Raw genomic sequence first — 16,706 nt, 5'->3', positions numbered from 1 at the left:
ACTGCAATGTTAGTATAATAATAAAAGTATAATTTATAAAGGTTTAAATGTGATATTATACCCTGGCAAAATCTGAATAAACTCTGATTGAATAATCCATCTTTCCGGGTTTTGAGGCAACATTTGCAAACTCAAATTCATTTGACACCAGAATATTTCAGGGGTTTTTTTTTTAAAGATATTTCACTGAGAATTGACACAAAAATTAACAAAAATAAAATGAGTATGAATTATTTACCTAATATTGACATACACACTGTATGTATGACATACAACTATAGAGAAAATAAACATTACTGCATTTGATAATCTACAGGAAAGTGGTAATGATTGCAAAATACTTTATACTATTACTTTATTTTTATTACTTTACTATTTCTTGGCATTTTTTGGCATATTTCACAGTAGTAGATTTGCATATATGAAAACACAACTCCACTGCAGAAAGGCCCTAACGCCCATATTACAGATAATGACAGCAGCAGGATGCAGCTGGATTTCTGGGGTTCAGAGAATAATTTATATTTTTGAAATCAATATATCATGACTGGTGTCTGTGAGCCTCTTTTGTTTTGCCAGTAGAGAAACTCCTGTCTCATATTTTATCACTTAATAATCTTGGATCAGTTTTTCATTTCATGCCTAAACTGATTTATATCCCTCATAAAATGACTCACTTGGAGTGAGGGGGGAGATCTGCAGCAGCCCAGCACAGCAAACATGATAGTTTTGCTATTAAATTTATCAAAATATGTTTTAATGATCTCACACACACGGGGGGGGGGGGACGTGTTTCCTTTTTTTTCTTTTTTTTTAATCTCAGCATGTACTCTTCTTCACCCCAGTGTACACCTGATAACACAGGTGTTCCAGATGTTCTGAGTCAAGTTATTGTGTCCCAGGTGAAAGGCCGGTGGCAAACCGCAGATGTTTTATCTGAGGAGAGAGACACACTCTGGTTTGTACTTAAGCCACAGGGGAGCAACCTCACATCTTACTTTCTCACTCTGTCACTCTTCAATTTTGCCCTTTTTCACACACCTGTGTTCCTTTTCTCATCCCCTCACCTTTTCTCTGTCATTCACACACCAAAAAAAATTTTTTAAAAAAACACATCCAAAATCCAGAGGCCTCAGTGGTCCCCTGGCAGCACCCAGCGAAGAGCCTGACTGCAGTGAAAAGGCTTTCAATTTTGCATACACGTTTATATTATTCATTTCAGAAACTTTTATTATATTTATTACCTAACTTAACACAAACATTAAAGTCATTTTGTGCAAATGCCAAATAAAAGACTCATATCATACATCACTGCACACACAATGTCCTGCATCTGTGTGCCTCATCATTTTAGCACCACCTTCACACTTCTGAAAGGACACATCCTGTGTGTAGCCGCAAGCGCTGTAATCCATCTCCCTGACTCCCCGTCAGCACATGGTGCAGGATAGGCACAGGCTCCCTGCTATAGGCTCAAAGGTGGGACAGAGAAGGTTGCCAGGCAAGGTGAAACAAGGCAAATGAGGCGGAGGGCACATCTGTGCGGGACACAGGAGGACTTGTCAGTTTGGGAGATGCTTAATGTCATTGCCTATCTGCTTTGGAAACAGATGGGAAAGTTAGACTGGGGGCACTTGTGTAATTACAAACTGTTCATTGCTTTTCAACCAGATTGTGATATTAAGTAATTGTAGCTAAGAGACCTGTTTTGTTTTTTCGTTTTTTGTTCTATAATTAACATTTTTCTACAATTACAATTATCAAAGCTTTTTCATTTTGATAATATCTGTAAAAAAAAAAAAGAAAAGAAAGAAAAAAAAAGCTAAACATGATGATTTACAAAACTAAAACTGGATTTAAGTTAATCACTTATTACTCAAGCCACAGTGGCACAATAAACTGTAATAAAGTTTACAGTATTTAAAAAATATATACACTGTGTAAAAGAAGCATAAGCGAACGACAGCTGGTGCTCCTCCGAGGTTTATGTCCTTCTGCTCGCTCCATAATAACCTTGCAGGAAACCGTCATCAAAAGTGTTCAGACTCTCATACCATCATTTTTGACGAGTAACATCGATATCTATAAGAACAGCAGGTTTAGGAGACTTAAATCCATCAACAAGCAGATGGCTTGTTGATGGATTGACAACCTAATTTCCCCTCGGGGATGAATTAAATCATCTATCTATCTGTCTATCTAAGGCTGCAGGTGGGTCAGTCATTACAAAATTATGCTTTGCAGCCAAATGTTGTTCAAAAGCACACAACTTTGTTTCCATTTATGGTGGAGATTCAAAACTTACTGTATACTAAATATACCAGGCTCAACTTTGGGGAAATATCTACAAAGTGATGTACAAGGCAGAATATTTCTATTTGATGGAAGAGTGCAGATATAAAAAATGAGTAGGATCAACCCAATACGGTATATATGATAGTGTGGACTTTAAATCTGGTGACATTCTGTAATTTTCTCTTTGACAATGAATCTCATATATTGACTCAACCCAGCAAAAAACTAGTCCTGCTACCAAGTATTATATGGTGTAGCAGAAGTCTGATATACCTTGTTTTTTGTGCCGCAGACATCCATTGTTGTCCAAAAAGCACTGAGAGATGGACTAACTGCTTTTAGTCTTTTTACATCATTTTTTGACAACAACAACAAACTATGTAAGGGGAAACAAAAGGTGGAGTCTGCGTTCAGAGGTTAGTTTATATAAGAGGGCAGCAGGTGAGAGTAGTTTTATTGCACTGTGGTCCCTTTGTGGAACTTTCCAAGAAGGCGATTGTCACCCTGGGGAGGAAGTGTTTATTGCTGCAAAGGGCTTCTTCCATTTTCGCTGCTGAGGAGAGGATTCTTCACTTTGTTTACTGGCAGTGTAATCCCATCCATTTTTTCCCACTGAAGTTTTGCTTACAACAAAAACACTGAGACTGTAATCCACAGAGGGAACTACACCTGAACCACAACAGACTCTGTAGGAGGAAGGTCACATGTGAACCAGGAAACATTTATCGGCAAATCACAGAAGAAGTAGTACAATACGGGGATTAGAGATGCCACCGTGCACTAAATATGCCCACAGAAAATAAAGTGAAGGAGTCATGTTGTGAGATAATCCCTCCATTGATTCAGCTCATGTGGTGAAAAGGGCAAATCCAGTTACGATGAGGACGGACCAGAAGTGAATCAACATATCACACAGCCTGGCACCAGGGAAAGCCCTAAATACCAGACGATAAGATTTCTTCTGGCAAACACAATGTCACTTTGTTCATCGTGTCACCTGCTCTCGTACCTAAATGTCACTCGTGTATGTCTCGTATTTCTGTTTCCTTTCATTCCTTTAACGCCTCCAGTCTTTATCTGATTCGCCTCTCTTTGTCCTGGCTGCTGTCTCCCTTCTGTCTTATCTCTTCTGGTTTCCCCTGACTTCTCTGTCATAAAGTATTTCAATGTCTAAACCTCTGTGATTCAAGAATAATTAGAAACCCTGACCATAACTCCCCACATTTATCTGCTCGGTTTTTTGACACTGGACAGCATGTCAACATCTGCATTGACTCTAAGCTACCTTAATGGCAAAATGATGACATAACATTAACTGTATTTTGGTAGGAACTTTAATTTTATCAAGCAAAACACGGAACTTATCCTGATCACTCACTGGAAAGTTGTTATGAGCTATTTTGAGAGTGAGGATTTAATCCCATATACAAGTCCTTATGAGGACTTGTATATAGCTGCATATTGTACAATGTTTGCTGTACTTTGTAAATTGTTAATTTATTTTACCTTTATATTGTTTTGTAACTGTTTTTGCACACTTTTTGCTTTTTGCACTCTTTTTCTGTTCTTGTGAGCTGCCACGACAAGTGAATTTCCCCACGGGATCAATAAAGTTCATCTTATCTTATCTTATCTTATCTTATCTTATCTTATCTTATCTTATCTTATATACGATAACTAGTTGTGGTGAGCCTGGTCCATATTTTGACAAAAATGTGAAAAGAAATCTGTTAGTTCATGTCTTTGTTTAAGCCTGAAAACAACTAGCCCCTACTGTATGGACTGCCATGAAAGTTTGATACAGTCATTCATGTCCTCACGAGGATGAATTGTAAATGTACTTTGCTTAATACCTAAACAACTGCAAAACTAAACAACATATCCATTACCCTTATGGACTTTTCATGCAATACTGCTGTGGAATTTACTGTTGCTATGGCACAGCTGGTGATGTATTGCTTGTTGGCTGGTTGTTTTGTAACTGTTACCGTGTCTGCCAAGACGTTTATGGTCACAGTCATTGAGTCAGAGGCAAATCTTCCTAAGGAGACAATAAAGTCTATCGTATTGTAGTGTATCATATCATATCATATTGTGTTAGGTATTAATCAGCAAATGTTAGCATGCCAAGATGCCAGACTAAGATGTTGAATATGGTAAACATACCAACTTGACATCAGCTTGGTAGCTCAGAACAGCGCTGTTTTTGTACTATATCGTTTTAAGTTAAAAAATCTTTTGAAATCTTCAATTGCTTTGTTTTCACTCACGGAAAACGAGCGCAGCCTGGCTACACAGCAGGTGATTGTTGAGCTCCTAACCCTCTGAGGAACCTCCTGCTATGTGTTTATAAAAACTCTTCTTACCTGTCCACCCCTCCTTTCATCAAGCAATGAAGCAGAACTAACCCTGTGAAAACTAGGCTAGCTCTCCAGCTCTGCAGTCTGTCACGGCCCAGTGAGCACCCACTCACACATACCTTTTCCAGGACAGGATAGCTTGCACTTCAGGAGGATATTAAATATTCAGTCTCCTGCCTCCTGGCCTGTGGGGAAGGGAGGCTTCGGGCTAATTGCTGAGCAGATAAATATGGAGTTTATACTGGTGTGTGTGTGTGTGTGTGTGTGTGTGTGTGTCTGAGGTTTTGTGTTTGTGTTTTGTGTGTTGTGTAGAAGTAGCAGCAGTCTCAATCTGATTCGTCTTCCATTTATGCAAACGGGAAGCAGGATGGGCTCTTCCCATGACCTCAGTGTTTGTCATTAAGATCTAATGAGGTAAAACAACGCTACACTTCACCGTGTTTAACAGTGCATCTGTATGCACTATATGTCCTTGCTGCATAGAAAAATATCTTCATCATATTGCATTTTAGTGCCTTTGATACAAACTGTGAGAATTCTCACTTTAATTGTTCTTCTCTTTCTGCTCTGCTCTGTCTGGCAGCTACATTAAGACAGTTATGTCAAATTTCCTAATTTGTGAAACAGTTTCACCCTGCAAACACAAATCATACATTCACATTATATTGCCCAACCAAGGAAACTCACACATTTCTGCTGCAAAACACAAGTTGCATTTGCCTCATCCCCTCTGTGTCACAGGTTTGTCACTGTGCTGAGTGTTCTCAGTATGCTTCTTTCTCCTACTCTGTCTGTGTCGCTGTGGTGAAATCGCATCCCTATAATCTCCTCTCTGGCTGACCCCAGTAGGCGTACTGCCTGGGTGGCAGGGGAAAAGGTGAGTAAGACAAAGAATTTGATGGGGGGTGGAGCTGGTCATGCCTCAGTTGTTCTTCACACACAGTACATCTTGGCTCAGTGTCTTTTGTATTCAGCGTGATTCATTAGGAACCTCTAGGCCTGGTCAGTGCATCAAGCTGGATTAGTCTTGATCTGATGAGTGCACTTTCCACTGGACAGTTCATTTTAGAACTGAGGCACGGCGGTCAGCGCAGCTCCAATCTGTTTCTTTTGAAATGTTGCTGTTAAATCAATGCACATACATTTTTTTTCGACCTCTCCAAACATCAGGGTTTTAACCTATCTCACTATCACATCCTAGTAATAAGAATAGAATCAGTAAAAGAAGAATCAAAGAATCAGTAATAAGAAATCTGGCTCTAATGTGTCGTATTTGAGAGTTTTCATCCATCGCTTGGGTCTCATGGGATCTGGTCTCAGATGCAGGCTATGTAAGGGAAAGCTCTTATAACATTTTCAACTTCTCCTGAAGTTGAAATGCCTTTACTCCAGACTTTCTGTTGCCCTTGTTCACATCCACCCCAGCAGGGCTTCTCTGCTTTTAGTCCCTCTCTCCTCAAAGGCCAAGGTAGATGTACAAGCAGTCACCTGTCAAGATTAATTGAAGCTAATGGCCGCTGATTGGTGCCAGAGAATAATCCTGCTCACCACTGGCCTGGGACACAGCTTCCACAGTGACCTTGTGTTGGATTTCACACTGACTCTGGGACAGGAATAATAGGTGTGGCACACCTACACACTCACAACTGTGCAGCCTTCTTAATCCTCTGCACTATGACCAAACCCTATTGTACTCAGCAGATTATATCATTAGTAGGTGGCTCAGTGCTTCTGAGGTCTCCAGTAGTCTGTCAGGCAGGCTCACTGATCATACATGGTGTGTTGTGTAAGACAAGTAATACATTGTGGTTTTCTTTTAGCCTCAGGCATTGAAGGGTTGTAGCAGACTGAATAGAAATGGAAGTGTGGCAGGGGTTTTAAAAAATGTATCAATACAATCTCGCTCTCTTGTCTCCCTCCTTCACTGTCTCTCTCTGTAATGTCAACACTTGAAGAGAAGAAAAAGCATCCACCCCAGAGATCACATTAGCTCTGACCCTATTTCTTTTGAAACGCTGACATGACATTTTGTGAATACTTCGGAGAAAGTAGCCACAAAGTTAAATGGGCCGTGAACTACAGTTATATCATAAGCAAATGCCGTTAAGAATATTTTAGCCATTTCTGAGAAGCAATTCGGTGTCACAAATGGAACGGTTTGACACGTCGAAATGGAGTTTCTCCCGGGACTGACCTTTTCCTCTGACATTGTTAAAGCAGTCACTTTGGTGGAGTGCTTTAACTTTCAGCATGTAGTTCAGGGGCAGGGATTGTTAAGTCTAGCTCCACGGTCACATTCAACCTTTGACAATCATCACTGCAAATTGTAAAGAGGGAATATGACTCCTTCAAATGCATCTACGATCTGTGATGCATATCTGGATCTACTTTGTCTTGTTTGTTGTGAGCACACTACAGGTTCAAGGTAATGTGAAGGACCCTCACACACACTATTGACAGATGGTTTCAGAGTTATTGCACATTCAGGGCAGTCTTTTAATCTTTAAGTCTTTTAATCATTTCAGTCTAGACAACAATATTGCAGTGATGTGCTGATGATCAAACGTTTGCAGCTCTTTCTACAAAGATTAAACAGGAACAAGAAATTAGTCTGACGCCATCCATATTTTGCTATTATGCATTAACCTGAAGTACATTTACTTTGTCACCTGACCAAAACACCCTCAAACTTTATAAAGACAGCTGTTTTACAGTGACTCCAGAACTTTATGAACAGCAGATGATTTAACAGTAATAGTCTACAGAGGTGCGCAAGCAGCTCTGTGGGACTGTACTGCACAGTGCTGCTTTGTGGCAAATGCTAGCATCTGCATGCTAACATGCTTGCAATGATAACGCTAACAGGCTGGTCAGTCAATCAATCACTCAAAAAAAAAGTGCTGAGGAAAACAGGAACTGAGGAAACGCCATCCTAATATGCGATGAGTAAACCCCAGAGATGGGATAATTTTAAAAATAAAAAATGCAGATTCAATTTTAAAATGCAGTAAGAGGAGGAGTCATCTTTTGGGGATGCCTGTGCAAAATTTTGTGATAATCCTTCCAAAAACTGTTGAGAGATTTCAGTCTGGATTTATTTCAGTGGTGGACTCACTGACATTACTGTCTCATTAATGTGTATTCTTCTACATTTTTAGCTGTTTTCTTCTGTGTTTTCCAGATCCTGGCAATTGTCTCCATCCTCTTCATTGTGCTGTCTACCATTGCCTTGTCTCTGAACACCCTCCCAGAGTTACAGGACACGGATGAGTTTGGCCAGTCCTCAGACAACCCACAACTGGCTCATGTGGAAGCTGTGTGTATTGCCTGGTTTACTATGGAGTACCTGCTCCGCTTCCTCTCGTCTCCTAACAAATGGAAGTTCTTTAAGGGTCCCCTAAATATTATTGACCTGCTGGCCATCCTGCCCTACTACGTCACAATCTTTCTGACAGAGTCCAACAAGAGTGTGCTTCAATTTCAGAACGTTCGTCGAGTGGTTCAGATTTTCCGGATTATGCGAATCTTGCGTATTTTAAAGCTGGCTCGTCACTCTACAGGTCTTCAGTCTCTGGGCTTCACTCTTAGGAGGAGTTATAATGAGCTGGGTCTGCTGATCCTTTTCTTGGCCATGGGCATCATGATATTCTCGAGTCTGGTCTTCTTTGCAGAGAAGGATGAAGAGGACACCAAGTTCAAAAGCATCCCAGCTTCTTTCTGGTGGGCTACCATTACAATGACAACAGTAGGATATGGAGATATATACCCAAAAACTCTTTTAGGAAAGATAGTTGGAGGCTTGTGCTGCATCGCTGGAGTACTGGTGATAGCCCTGCCCATCCCTATCATTGTGAATAACTTCTCTGAGTTCTACAAAGAGCAAAAGAGGCAGGAGAAAGCCATCAAAAGAAGGGAGGCGCTGGAGAGGGCTAAGAGAAATGGTAGCATTGTCTCTATGAACATTAAAGATGTATTTGGCCGCAGTGTAGAGCTCATGGATGTAATGGTGGAAAATATTGATGGAAAGAAAGAGAAGGTGCACGATAACCATGTGTCTCCAAGTCAGGTGAAAGGGTTACACACACCCAAGTTAGAAATGAGCCCCAGTAGCCCCACCAAGACCCTCGACCCAAGCTACCAAGAGCAGGCCAAGCCCTCTAGCAGCCCTCAGCATCTCAGCGCACAGAAACTGGAGGAGATGTACAACAACATGGCCAAGACTCAGTCGCAACCCAACCTCAACAGCAAGGAAAAAGGGCCGCCGTCCAAAGCAGTAAGGCAGAGAGGTGAATTTGAGATGGGAAGCATCCCCCCTGAAACTATCTCAAGCACAGCAGAGGCAGTCACAGACATGAGGAGCATGTCCAGCATTGACAGCTTCATCAGCTGTGCGACTGACTTTCCTGAGAGTTCTCGCTTTTCCCATAGCCCTGTCAGCAACATGCCGGGGAGGGTCAGCACCAACCCCACCCTGGAGCCCACCTTAGAGAATGAGCATGAAGGATCCCAGGGCACCACTACACCACTGACAGGACAAAGGACCAAGCCTGGCCCATATTCCGACAGCCCCAAGGGTCTGTGCTTCAAAAACCCTCTAAGAAGTCGCTCACTCAAGGTCAACTTCAGAAGTGGGGAAGATTCAGGGACAGGGGCCCTCTCAGACAGCTCGTCAGTCCAGAGCCCTGAGGTGTCCATCTACACTACTGCCAGCAGCAGGACACCCACCAAAAGCCCAGAGAATTTACCACCTGCCATCTTCACATTCCATGACGCATCCATCAGTAAATTCATTGATGCTGATACAGATGAGGAGGAGCATCTGCATGACGGTTCAGGCACCAACCCATCGCAGAGACTCCTGGAAAAAGCCTGCCCAAAGTTTGGCCATCACTCCAGTTTCCAGCAAGGGTCCAACCACACGGAGGGCCTGCAGAGGAAGCTGGGGAACAGCTCACTGCCACTAGACGGGCAGGAGAACCACGTGGCTCAGGAACTACAGCCACTTCAGGGAGAGAAGAGCCACTCTAATGCTTAAAGTCACAATAAGTGAGAGATCACAGAGGAAACATACAGTAGAGGAGGAAGCACAGAGGGATTTAAGAAGCACAGTGAACTATGTAAAACTGAACTTCCCAGAAATATGAAAGAAACTAAACAATTTTCAGGAACATTTGAAGAATGCAAAATGTTTCTCCCTTGAAAATGCAATAGTTGTCAACATTGGGAAAGATTTTTGAGTTTTGCTGTCAACCTTTATCTTACCAAGGCCTCCTGAATATGATTATTTAGCAGAGAACTCTAAACTGAGAGATGTTGAAAATGGCAAGGAATGCCCGTGTGATAATTTTTACTATTTATACATTTGTCTTAACCCCGAATATCATCTAACAAATACAGCCTAGTTGTAACAGTACGGGCTATCATTTTTTATGAGCAGAAACATATTTTTCTGACCCTGGATGCCACTTTAAAGCCACTATAGCAAAAGCTGTCCATTCAGTAGCAGACCACCGAGGGCATTGAGACATGGCACTGCAACTGGGGAAACACACTCAGCTGAATATTTCAAATATATTTCAAATAACTACATAGAGGTGTGAAGGGGGAACTTACATTTCTCTTTAACTTATGGTGAATTTCCCCACTGTGGGATCGATAAAGTTCATCTTATCTTATCTTATCTTATACAGTGTATATTTCTGACAATACAAAGGCAACAGAGTGTTGGGGAAGTGTGTAAAAATGTTTCTCTCAACTTCCTTCCTCAAAACTGGCCTTAGTTCATGTGTTACCCATGTTTTATGCTTTCATGAGTGAGAAAGAGAGACAGAGACACACAGACCGGACATACGCTTATAAGAATGTGCAATGATTATCTTTCATACAGTATATTTATTTTAATGTAACATTCTTGGTCTCTTGTCTTAAGTGTGAACTTGAGGAGAATCAAGTGTTTCAGTCTGTTTCTTTTCAACAGGACTTTAGTGTCTTGGTCATTGACTTTTTTTTTTTTTTTTTAACTGCACAGAGAAACACTGTGAGGCTGCGTCCATCCATGTCCTTCATGTTCTGACTGCTGGCAAGAGAGAGCACCTTAACATGATAATTACTTTATTATGAACGCAGAAAAAAAACCCTTTTCATTCTTGTTTGTTTACTTATTTTGATTGTTTTTAAATGTCTGTGTGTGTGTCCCTCAGACTGGTGTAACAGGAGTGTGAATCTGGAGAAAATCATCTTTTGTTATTTCAAAGCTTTCTCAAAGGTGTTTTGGACGAGTCATTCATTCCTATTGTAGCTAATAATTTGAACGTCGTATAAAATGACAGCGCTTATGAGCATCACTAGAAGCTGGAGAGACAGCAGTGAAAATCACACAGATTTTCTATGTTGAACCTCCAGTTTTGTAGAAGTGTGAATATTGTACATGCATACAAAAGTAGAATATTGCAAGAAAACACATTTATTGTACAAGGTAAACAATCAAATTTATATTAAATCATAATTTATATTTTTAAAATATTTTCTAAAAGAATGGACTCGTAGACACATATAGAGCTGATCTCATAGTTTTGCATTTCAGTATAGGTACTGCATTATTTTGATGGAGTTGCATTTATTAGATGATAGACTGTAGTCTATAGATAAATTTGTATCGTTTGTTACTGTGTCCCTGTGAATGTCTGTCCCTCTATCCTTTGTGCAATGTGAAGAACCAAAGAAATACTCTTTCTGGTAACTCATACAGATGATAGTTTTACTGTTGTATCTCAAAATGTTAGAAAATTGAGCATTCCTTTTCTAAACAACAAAATGTGGTGTATTTCAGGGAGCCATATTCGCTCAGTCGTACAAACACGTAAGCTGGGGGAAAGAAGCTGCAAAAGGGAGGATGGGCCTTCGAAGAAAAAAAAAGCTGATGAATGAAAAGAGAGTAAAGAAAAAAAACAAAGAGAGGACACCGCACTTTATTTTACATCCATTTCCATAGCTAATTTGATTATTTACACACTGTGGATTTCGGCTAGTGGTTCACTGCCGGAAACCCAAAACATTATGCTCATGTGAGTTCACATGACATCTCTTACAAAGATAAAGCCACCTCACGGCTACCAACTGCTCGCCTCTCAGGCGCACAGGCAGCATGGCGGTACCTTGTGTGTCTGTGGGGGACTTTAGTTCAACTAAATATCCTGCAGCCTGCTTCTCTGTGTGCACCTGACTCCACACGTTCGATCGATCTGGGTGTCCATCATCTTGTGCTCTCACGTTCTTTGTTACATTAATCATGCAAGCCGGGTTTTATAACATTATTAACTGTAACAACATATCATGCAAATATGCTACAAAGCGTCTATTTTTTAGTAGTGAATCTATTGGCTTGAAAAGTAGTATTTACTCTATATAGCTGTTATGTTAGATATTTCTGTGCCTTTGCTTTTAATAAATGCCTGCCCTGCATACTGAATCTGTCAAAGAGCCCAGTCTAATGGAGCCTGAATGACAATTAAACAAACTGTACAGCAAGTAAACACACAGAGAACTGGGTCATCGAGCTCCCAGACCGCTGTATTAGATATCCACAACCCTCACTCTAATGTCTTTCCTGTGCACTTAATGCACCAATCATTTACATGAAAAAGACCCAATCCAAAAAAAAAAAAAAAAAATAAAAACAGGTGCACACGCTCACTCAGCTGCATGAACGGCCACTGTTTCCATGGCGATGGTTGGGATGACTGGATGGCTCACAACTGATGCGAGCAAGTAGCCTAATTTGTTGAGCTGGAGCCCTTAAAGACTCAGTATACACCGCATTGACATTCTGTTCATGAACTCATTCATCATTCATCCCGGTTATTAGAGAAATGATGTAAACGTAAAACTGGATTGCGAGCCTTTCAACCAGACTGTCACCCCTTCACTCCCTCTCTCTCTTTTTGAGATGCACGCACCTCAGCAAGACAGAGCACGACCACGTCGGTGCACGCCTGAGATTGAGGTGCTGTTGCTATGACGCGTGCGTTCGCTTCAGCCACCTTCTCCCGCGGAGGGAGTGAGTGTGAAATGTGAATGGAATAGGAACAAGCGTTGTGTGACAGAGAGAGCTGTGCAGCAGAGCTGTCAGCCTGATTACGACTGACATCCCAGCACTCTGCTCCTTCACCGGAGCCCTGGTAGCTCTTTAACTGCGAGCATTCAAAACATTATCTCGCTCTTTTTGCCCTGTTTAGAAGGTAAAGCGCTCCCTCAAACAGGACAGCCTCCACCATAATCTGTCATTGATAAACTAAGTTGCCCAGTCTTTCTTGAAGAATGACAATGCAAAAAAATGGCAGTTGGGTGGATGAATGCTTGTTCTGAGATCGTGTTCAGTTCTGCAGTTCTATAAATATCATCCCGGGAATTCAAAGGGAGAGTCTGGGCCAAGAAAAGCTCAGTTACAGCAATATCTTAGGTCATATGGTGTCTTGGAGTTATGAGGAACAAACGTTGTTAAAACAGAGTCTGGCAAACAGAGAAGCCACAAAAACAGTGACTGGTGTGTGAGATCAGTTGCAGCCCAGACCTTAGCGCTGCATGGTAATGGGATAAAAATGTCAAACTGACTTTCAAAGCATTAGAAACAGAAGAAAAGACTAAGTAGATAAAAAAGGGAGGGAGGTGTGGGGGGGTCTTACACAGTGAAGATTCATTAACATTCATCACAAGACAGTCAGACATGCAGTAAATACTGACAAAACTCGTTACAGTGGACTTTCTTCGAAACAAGCCATAGTCTACAGGATTTGTGCTGGATGAATGTTAACAATGTCCTTATCGCATTTTTTTTTAAATATCTTTTCTGTTCTTGTGTTCTGAACTGCACTTTATTTATTTTTCTGCATGACATCCTCTGCTGTCTAGCGACCGTGAAAACAAAATGGCAACACACAAAGGTAGCCCATACATCGGTTCACACACGATTTCCAAAAACACAAGCTGCAGTAATGTCAACATCATTCTCTTTAAACACAATATGCCACGCTAGAGGTTTAAGCCAAAAACAGACACATAATTTAATTTCCAGAATCTTCCCCCCCCTTCTTCAGGGAATCAGTCACCTCTGTTCAGCTCACACAGCTCTGTATGCTGCCCTGACTGTGTCTGGGGAAATGTTTGTTTTTGTAAATTTCATACTTTGTACCTGTCGACTTTGTAGGATATTATGTTTGTGGTTCCTTGTTGTTCAACGCATGTAGCGCTTTTAAACTTTGAAAAACAGAACTTGTAAAATATCGTCTTAGAAGCTACAGGAAAATGTCTATGATCAGCAATTTTGAACTGACTGATGCTTAATAAAATACAATAATCTCGTGTTTGGTGCTGCAAGCCTCACTTTATTACCTGAAATTAGGTTTTATTAAAGAAAAAAAACAAAAAAAAACACTGAATACATATGAAGCAGTGAGATTGTGCAAGGACTGAGCTTGTGGTTTGTGGATGAATACTGCAGATTTTATACAACAGCGCCCTCCAGTGGTAAGTTCTGTATTCAGTAAAAGCCATATTAAAGCACTCACTCGACACAATGGCAGACACTGACACTCATGTGAACACAGATTGTTTTAAATTCTCATTAGACATAAGTAAAATGCGATTAAGAGCACATAACCACTTTGTAGTTTTGATTAAAATTTGACAAATGAAGTTCATAAGGTTCAGAGTTCAACAAAAGTTCAGAAACCGACTGATGCTTCCAGCGGGTGACCAGCAGAATGAAAAATAATTTCATTTTTATCATGAATGTATTTAATTTTAAGGATACAGCAAAAACCTAATTTGAATATTTGAATTATGAATTTCAATATTCATAAAGCTCCTTTCGGGGGGGGGGGTAGCACAAAGAGATAAGAAGACAGAAAAGTCAAGAAACAATAAATAAACAAAAAATTAAGTATATTAAAAATAAGAAGTAGAAGTAAAACAAAGGAAGGAATAAGAAAAATAAATTATGTTAAAACGGTGTTACTGAATAGACTTCAGTAGGGATCATTATCAACTACTCTGTCTGTTATTTTTACAATGAATTGATTGTTTGGTTAATACATCTTTAAAGAATACGCCCATCAGGATTTGACATATCCTCAAATGTGTTTTGTCTGACCAACAGTCACCACAAACCACCAAGATATTCAGTTTACACTGAGATGAAACAGACAAGACACAACACATTTAACAAGCTGGAACCAGCAAACCTTTGGCATTTTGCTTGAAAATAAAAGACTTGAATTATCAATAACTTATCAAAATGTCATCAAAAATCTGTAGTTCAACTTACTAATTAAAGTCAGTATTTTCCACTATTTAGGCTCAGCATTGAGATTAGGGCAAACAGATTCTCATGTGTTATTTTACGTCACACGCTGCATCATGACCAGAGTTTTGAAGAGGATTACATCACAGTCAATGCCAGTCACAACTTCAGGCTTTTCCCAAGAAACAAGACAGTCTTATCTTCCCCAAAGAACAGCCTCTCTGCAGCAAAACAAAAAACCCTGAACAAAACCACAAAAGCCCACATGGGTCGAAAGCACAGTACAACGTGTTGATGCAATCAAGTTAGATGCAAAATGTAACAGAAAGAAAAAAAGAATTTATGAAAAATGCAGATTAGGGATTTGTGTACACGTGCTGAGGAGTTTATCACCTTAACATTTTACTCATAGTTGGATAATCCACCTACACAGATGAAAGGAATGTCTACGTAAGAGCAGGTCAGTCATGGAGAAAATACTAAAAATATCATTCTTGTGTAAAACAAGTTGTAAAACAAGTTAACAGTTGTTAATTGTGGCTGGAGGTAAAGACCTTCCATAAGTCAAACATGGCCAAGCAACTTCAAAAGCACAAAGTTACAGAGCTTAAACATGTGCAACACACTTGAGTTATGTCTAATCTCAGCTAAAGCTGTAAAGGCACTGCCTGTGTGATAATACAGTTTGATAAATTAACATTCATGTAAAAGGGAGAACTCATAAAACACTTAGTTGGTTTACAGACTTTAGATGTGAAGCTGTTCAGTTAAAAGTTGTGTTTTAGGGTGTAGATAAAAAAATACCACAGTCACAGTGACAGCAATAACCGCAGCTATTTTCAGTCACATTGACCTTTAAGTGACACTGAACACTAGAAGCACCTTTTGGACTAAGTCCTTTGTTATTTCTTCTCACTGTGTTTTGGCCTTTAAATGCTAAAGATCACACTGGAAAGTCTGCAGAAATTCAATAATTAGAGGCCAGTCTTGTCTGAGTCAGAGTTCACTGCAAAGAGACACCAGAAAAACTTGAGATACCACAACTTTTGACTACTCTTGATACTTTTGAAGTACCAGTGGACAGGCTCATGTGCAGAAGTCACTGTACATTGTAATCATTCTTCTGCAAACTATTACTGAAGAGGACTGCAAATAATGATTATTTTCATTAAGGATTAATCTAACGATTAAATACCTGATTCTTTGGTTTGTTAAAAGAAAAGAAACAAACCTGAAAATATTGAGAAATGTCGTCACAGTTACACAAAGTGACACCTTTACAGTGACTGTTTTATCCAAACAGTACTGCAGAGACCATAATTATTCAAAGTGCATTAAGATTATTCACATAGTTCACAGGAAAAGCAACAAGTCCTCACTTTTGTGTTGCTGATATCATGAAAAGTGGCCACTTAACTTCTGTCACTCTGCTGTCCAGTCAATCGGCTAAAAGTTTCAGCTGCACTTTATAACAAAGCAGCACATTTAGTAAGCACCAAATGTGCTTTTTAAACAACTTAATTTGTAAAATAAGTAAAGATGTTACATAATTGTAGTGGAGTAAAATATATCAAATATATATTTTCCTTTGAAATGTAATGAAGTAGATGTATGGACATAAAAAGAAAAGACAGAAAAAAGTCCCTCAAAATGCATCAAATTTTTCCTTAAGGGTAGTGAGATAATATAATCCACCCATCCACCCACTGATGAAATTAATTCGAAGCTTCAGACAGGATCAAGACAACTTGTGT

The 16,706-nt window shown here is 40.0% G+C and overlaps 1 protein-coding gene across 1 annotated transcript in view; it reads left to right on the top strand.

Moving 5' to 3' along the window:
- The window catches only part of LOC124056411 (potassium voltage-gated channel subfamily B member 1-like), a 32,877-nt gene extending 22,671 nt beyond the window's left edge, over window positions 1–10,206 (top strand). The window contains exon 3 of the mRNA XM_046383819.1: window positions 7,837–10,206. Within this exon, the coding sequence (XP_046239775.1) occupies window positions 7,837–9,690 (1,854 nt within the window). The 3' untranslated portion in view covers window positions 9,691–10,206. The remainder of the gene's footprint in view (window positions 1–7,836) is intronic.
- Window positions 10,207–16,706: the final 6,500 nt, after the last annotated feature.

This window comes from Scatophagus argus, chromosome 3 (genome assembly GCF_020382885.2).
Source record: "Scatophagus argus isolate fScaArg1 chromosome 3, fScaArg1.pri, whole genome shotgun sequence".
Taxonomy (NCBI): Eukaryota; Metazoa; Chordata; class Actinopteri; family Scatophagidae; genus Scatophagus; species Scatophagus argus.
This window is presented reverse-complemented; position numbering and strand designations above follow the sequence as displayed.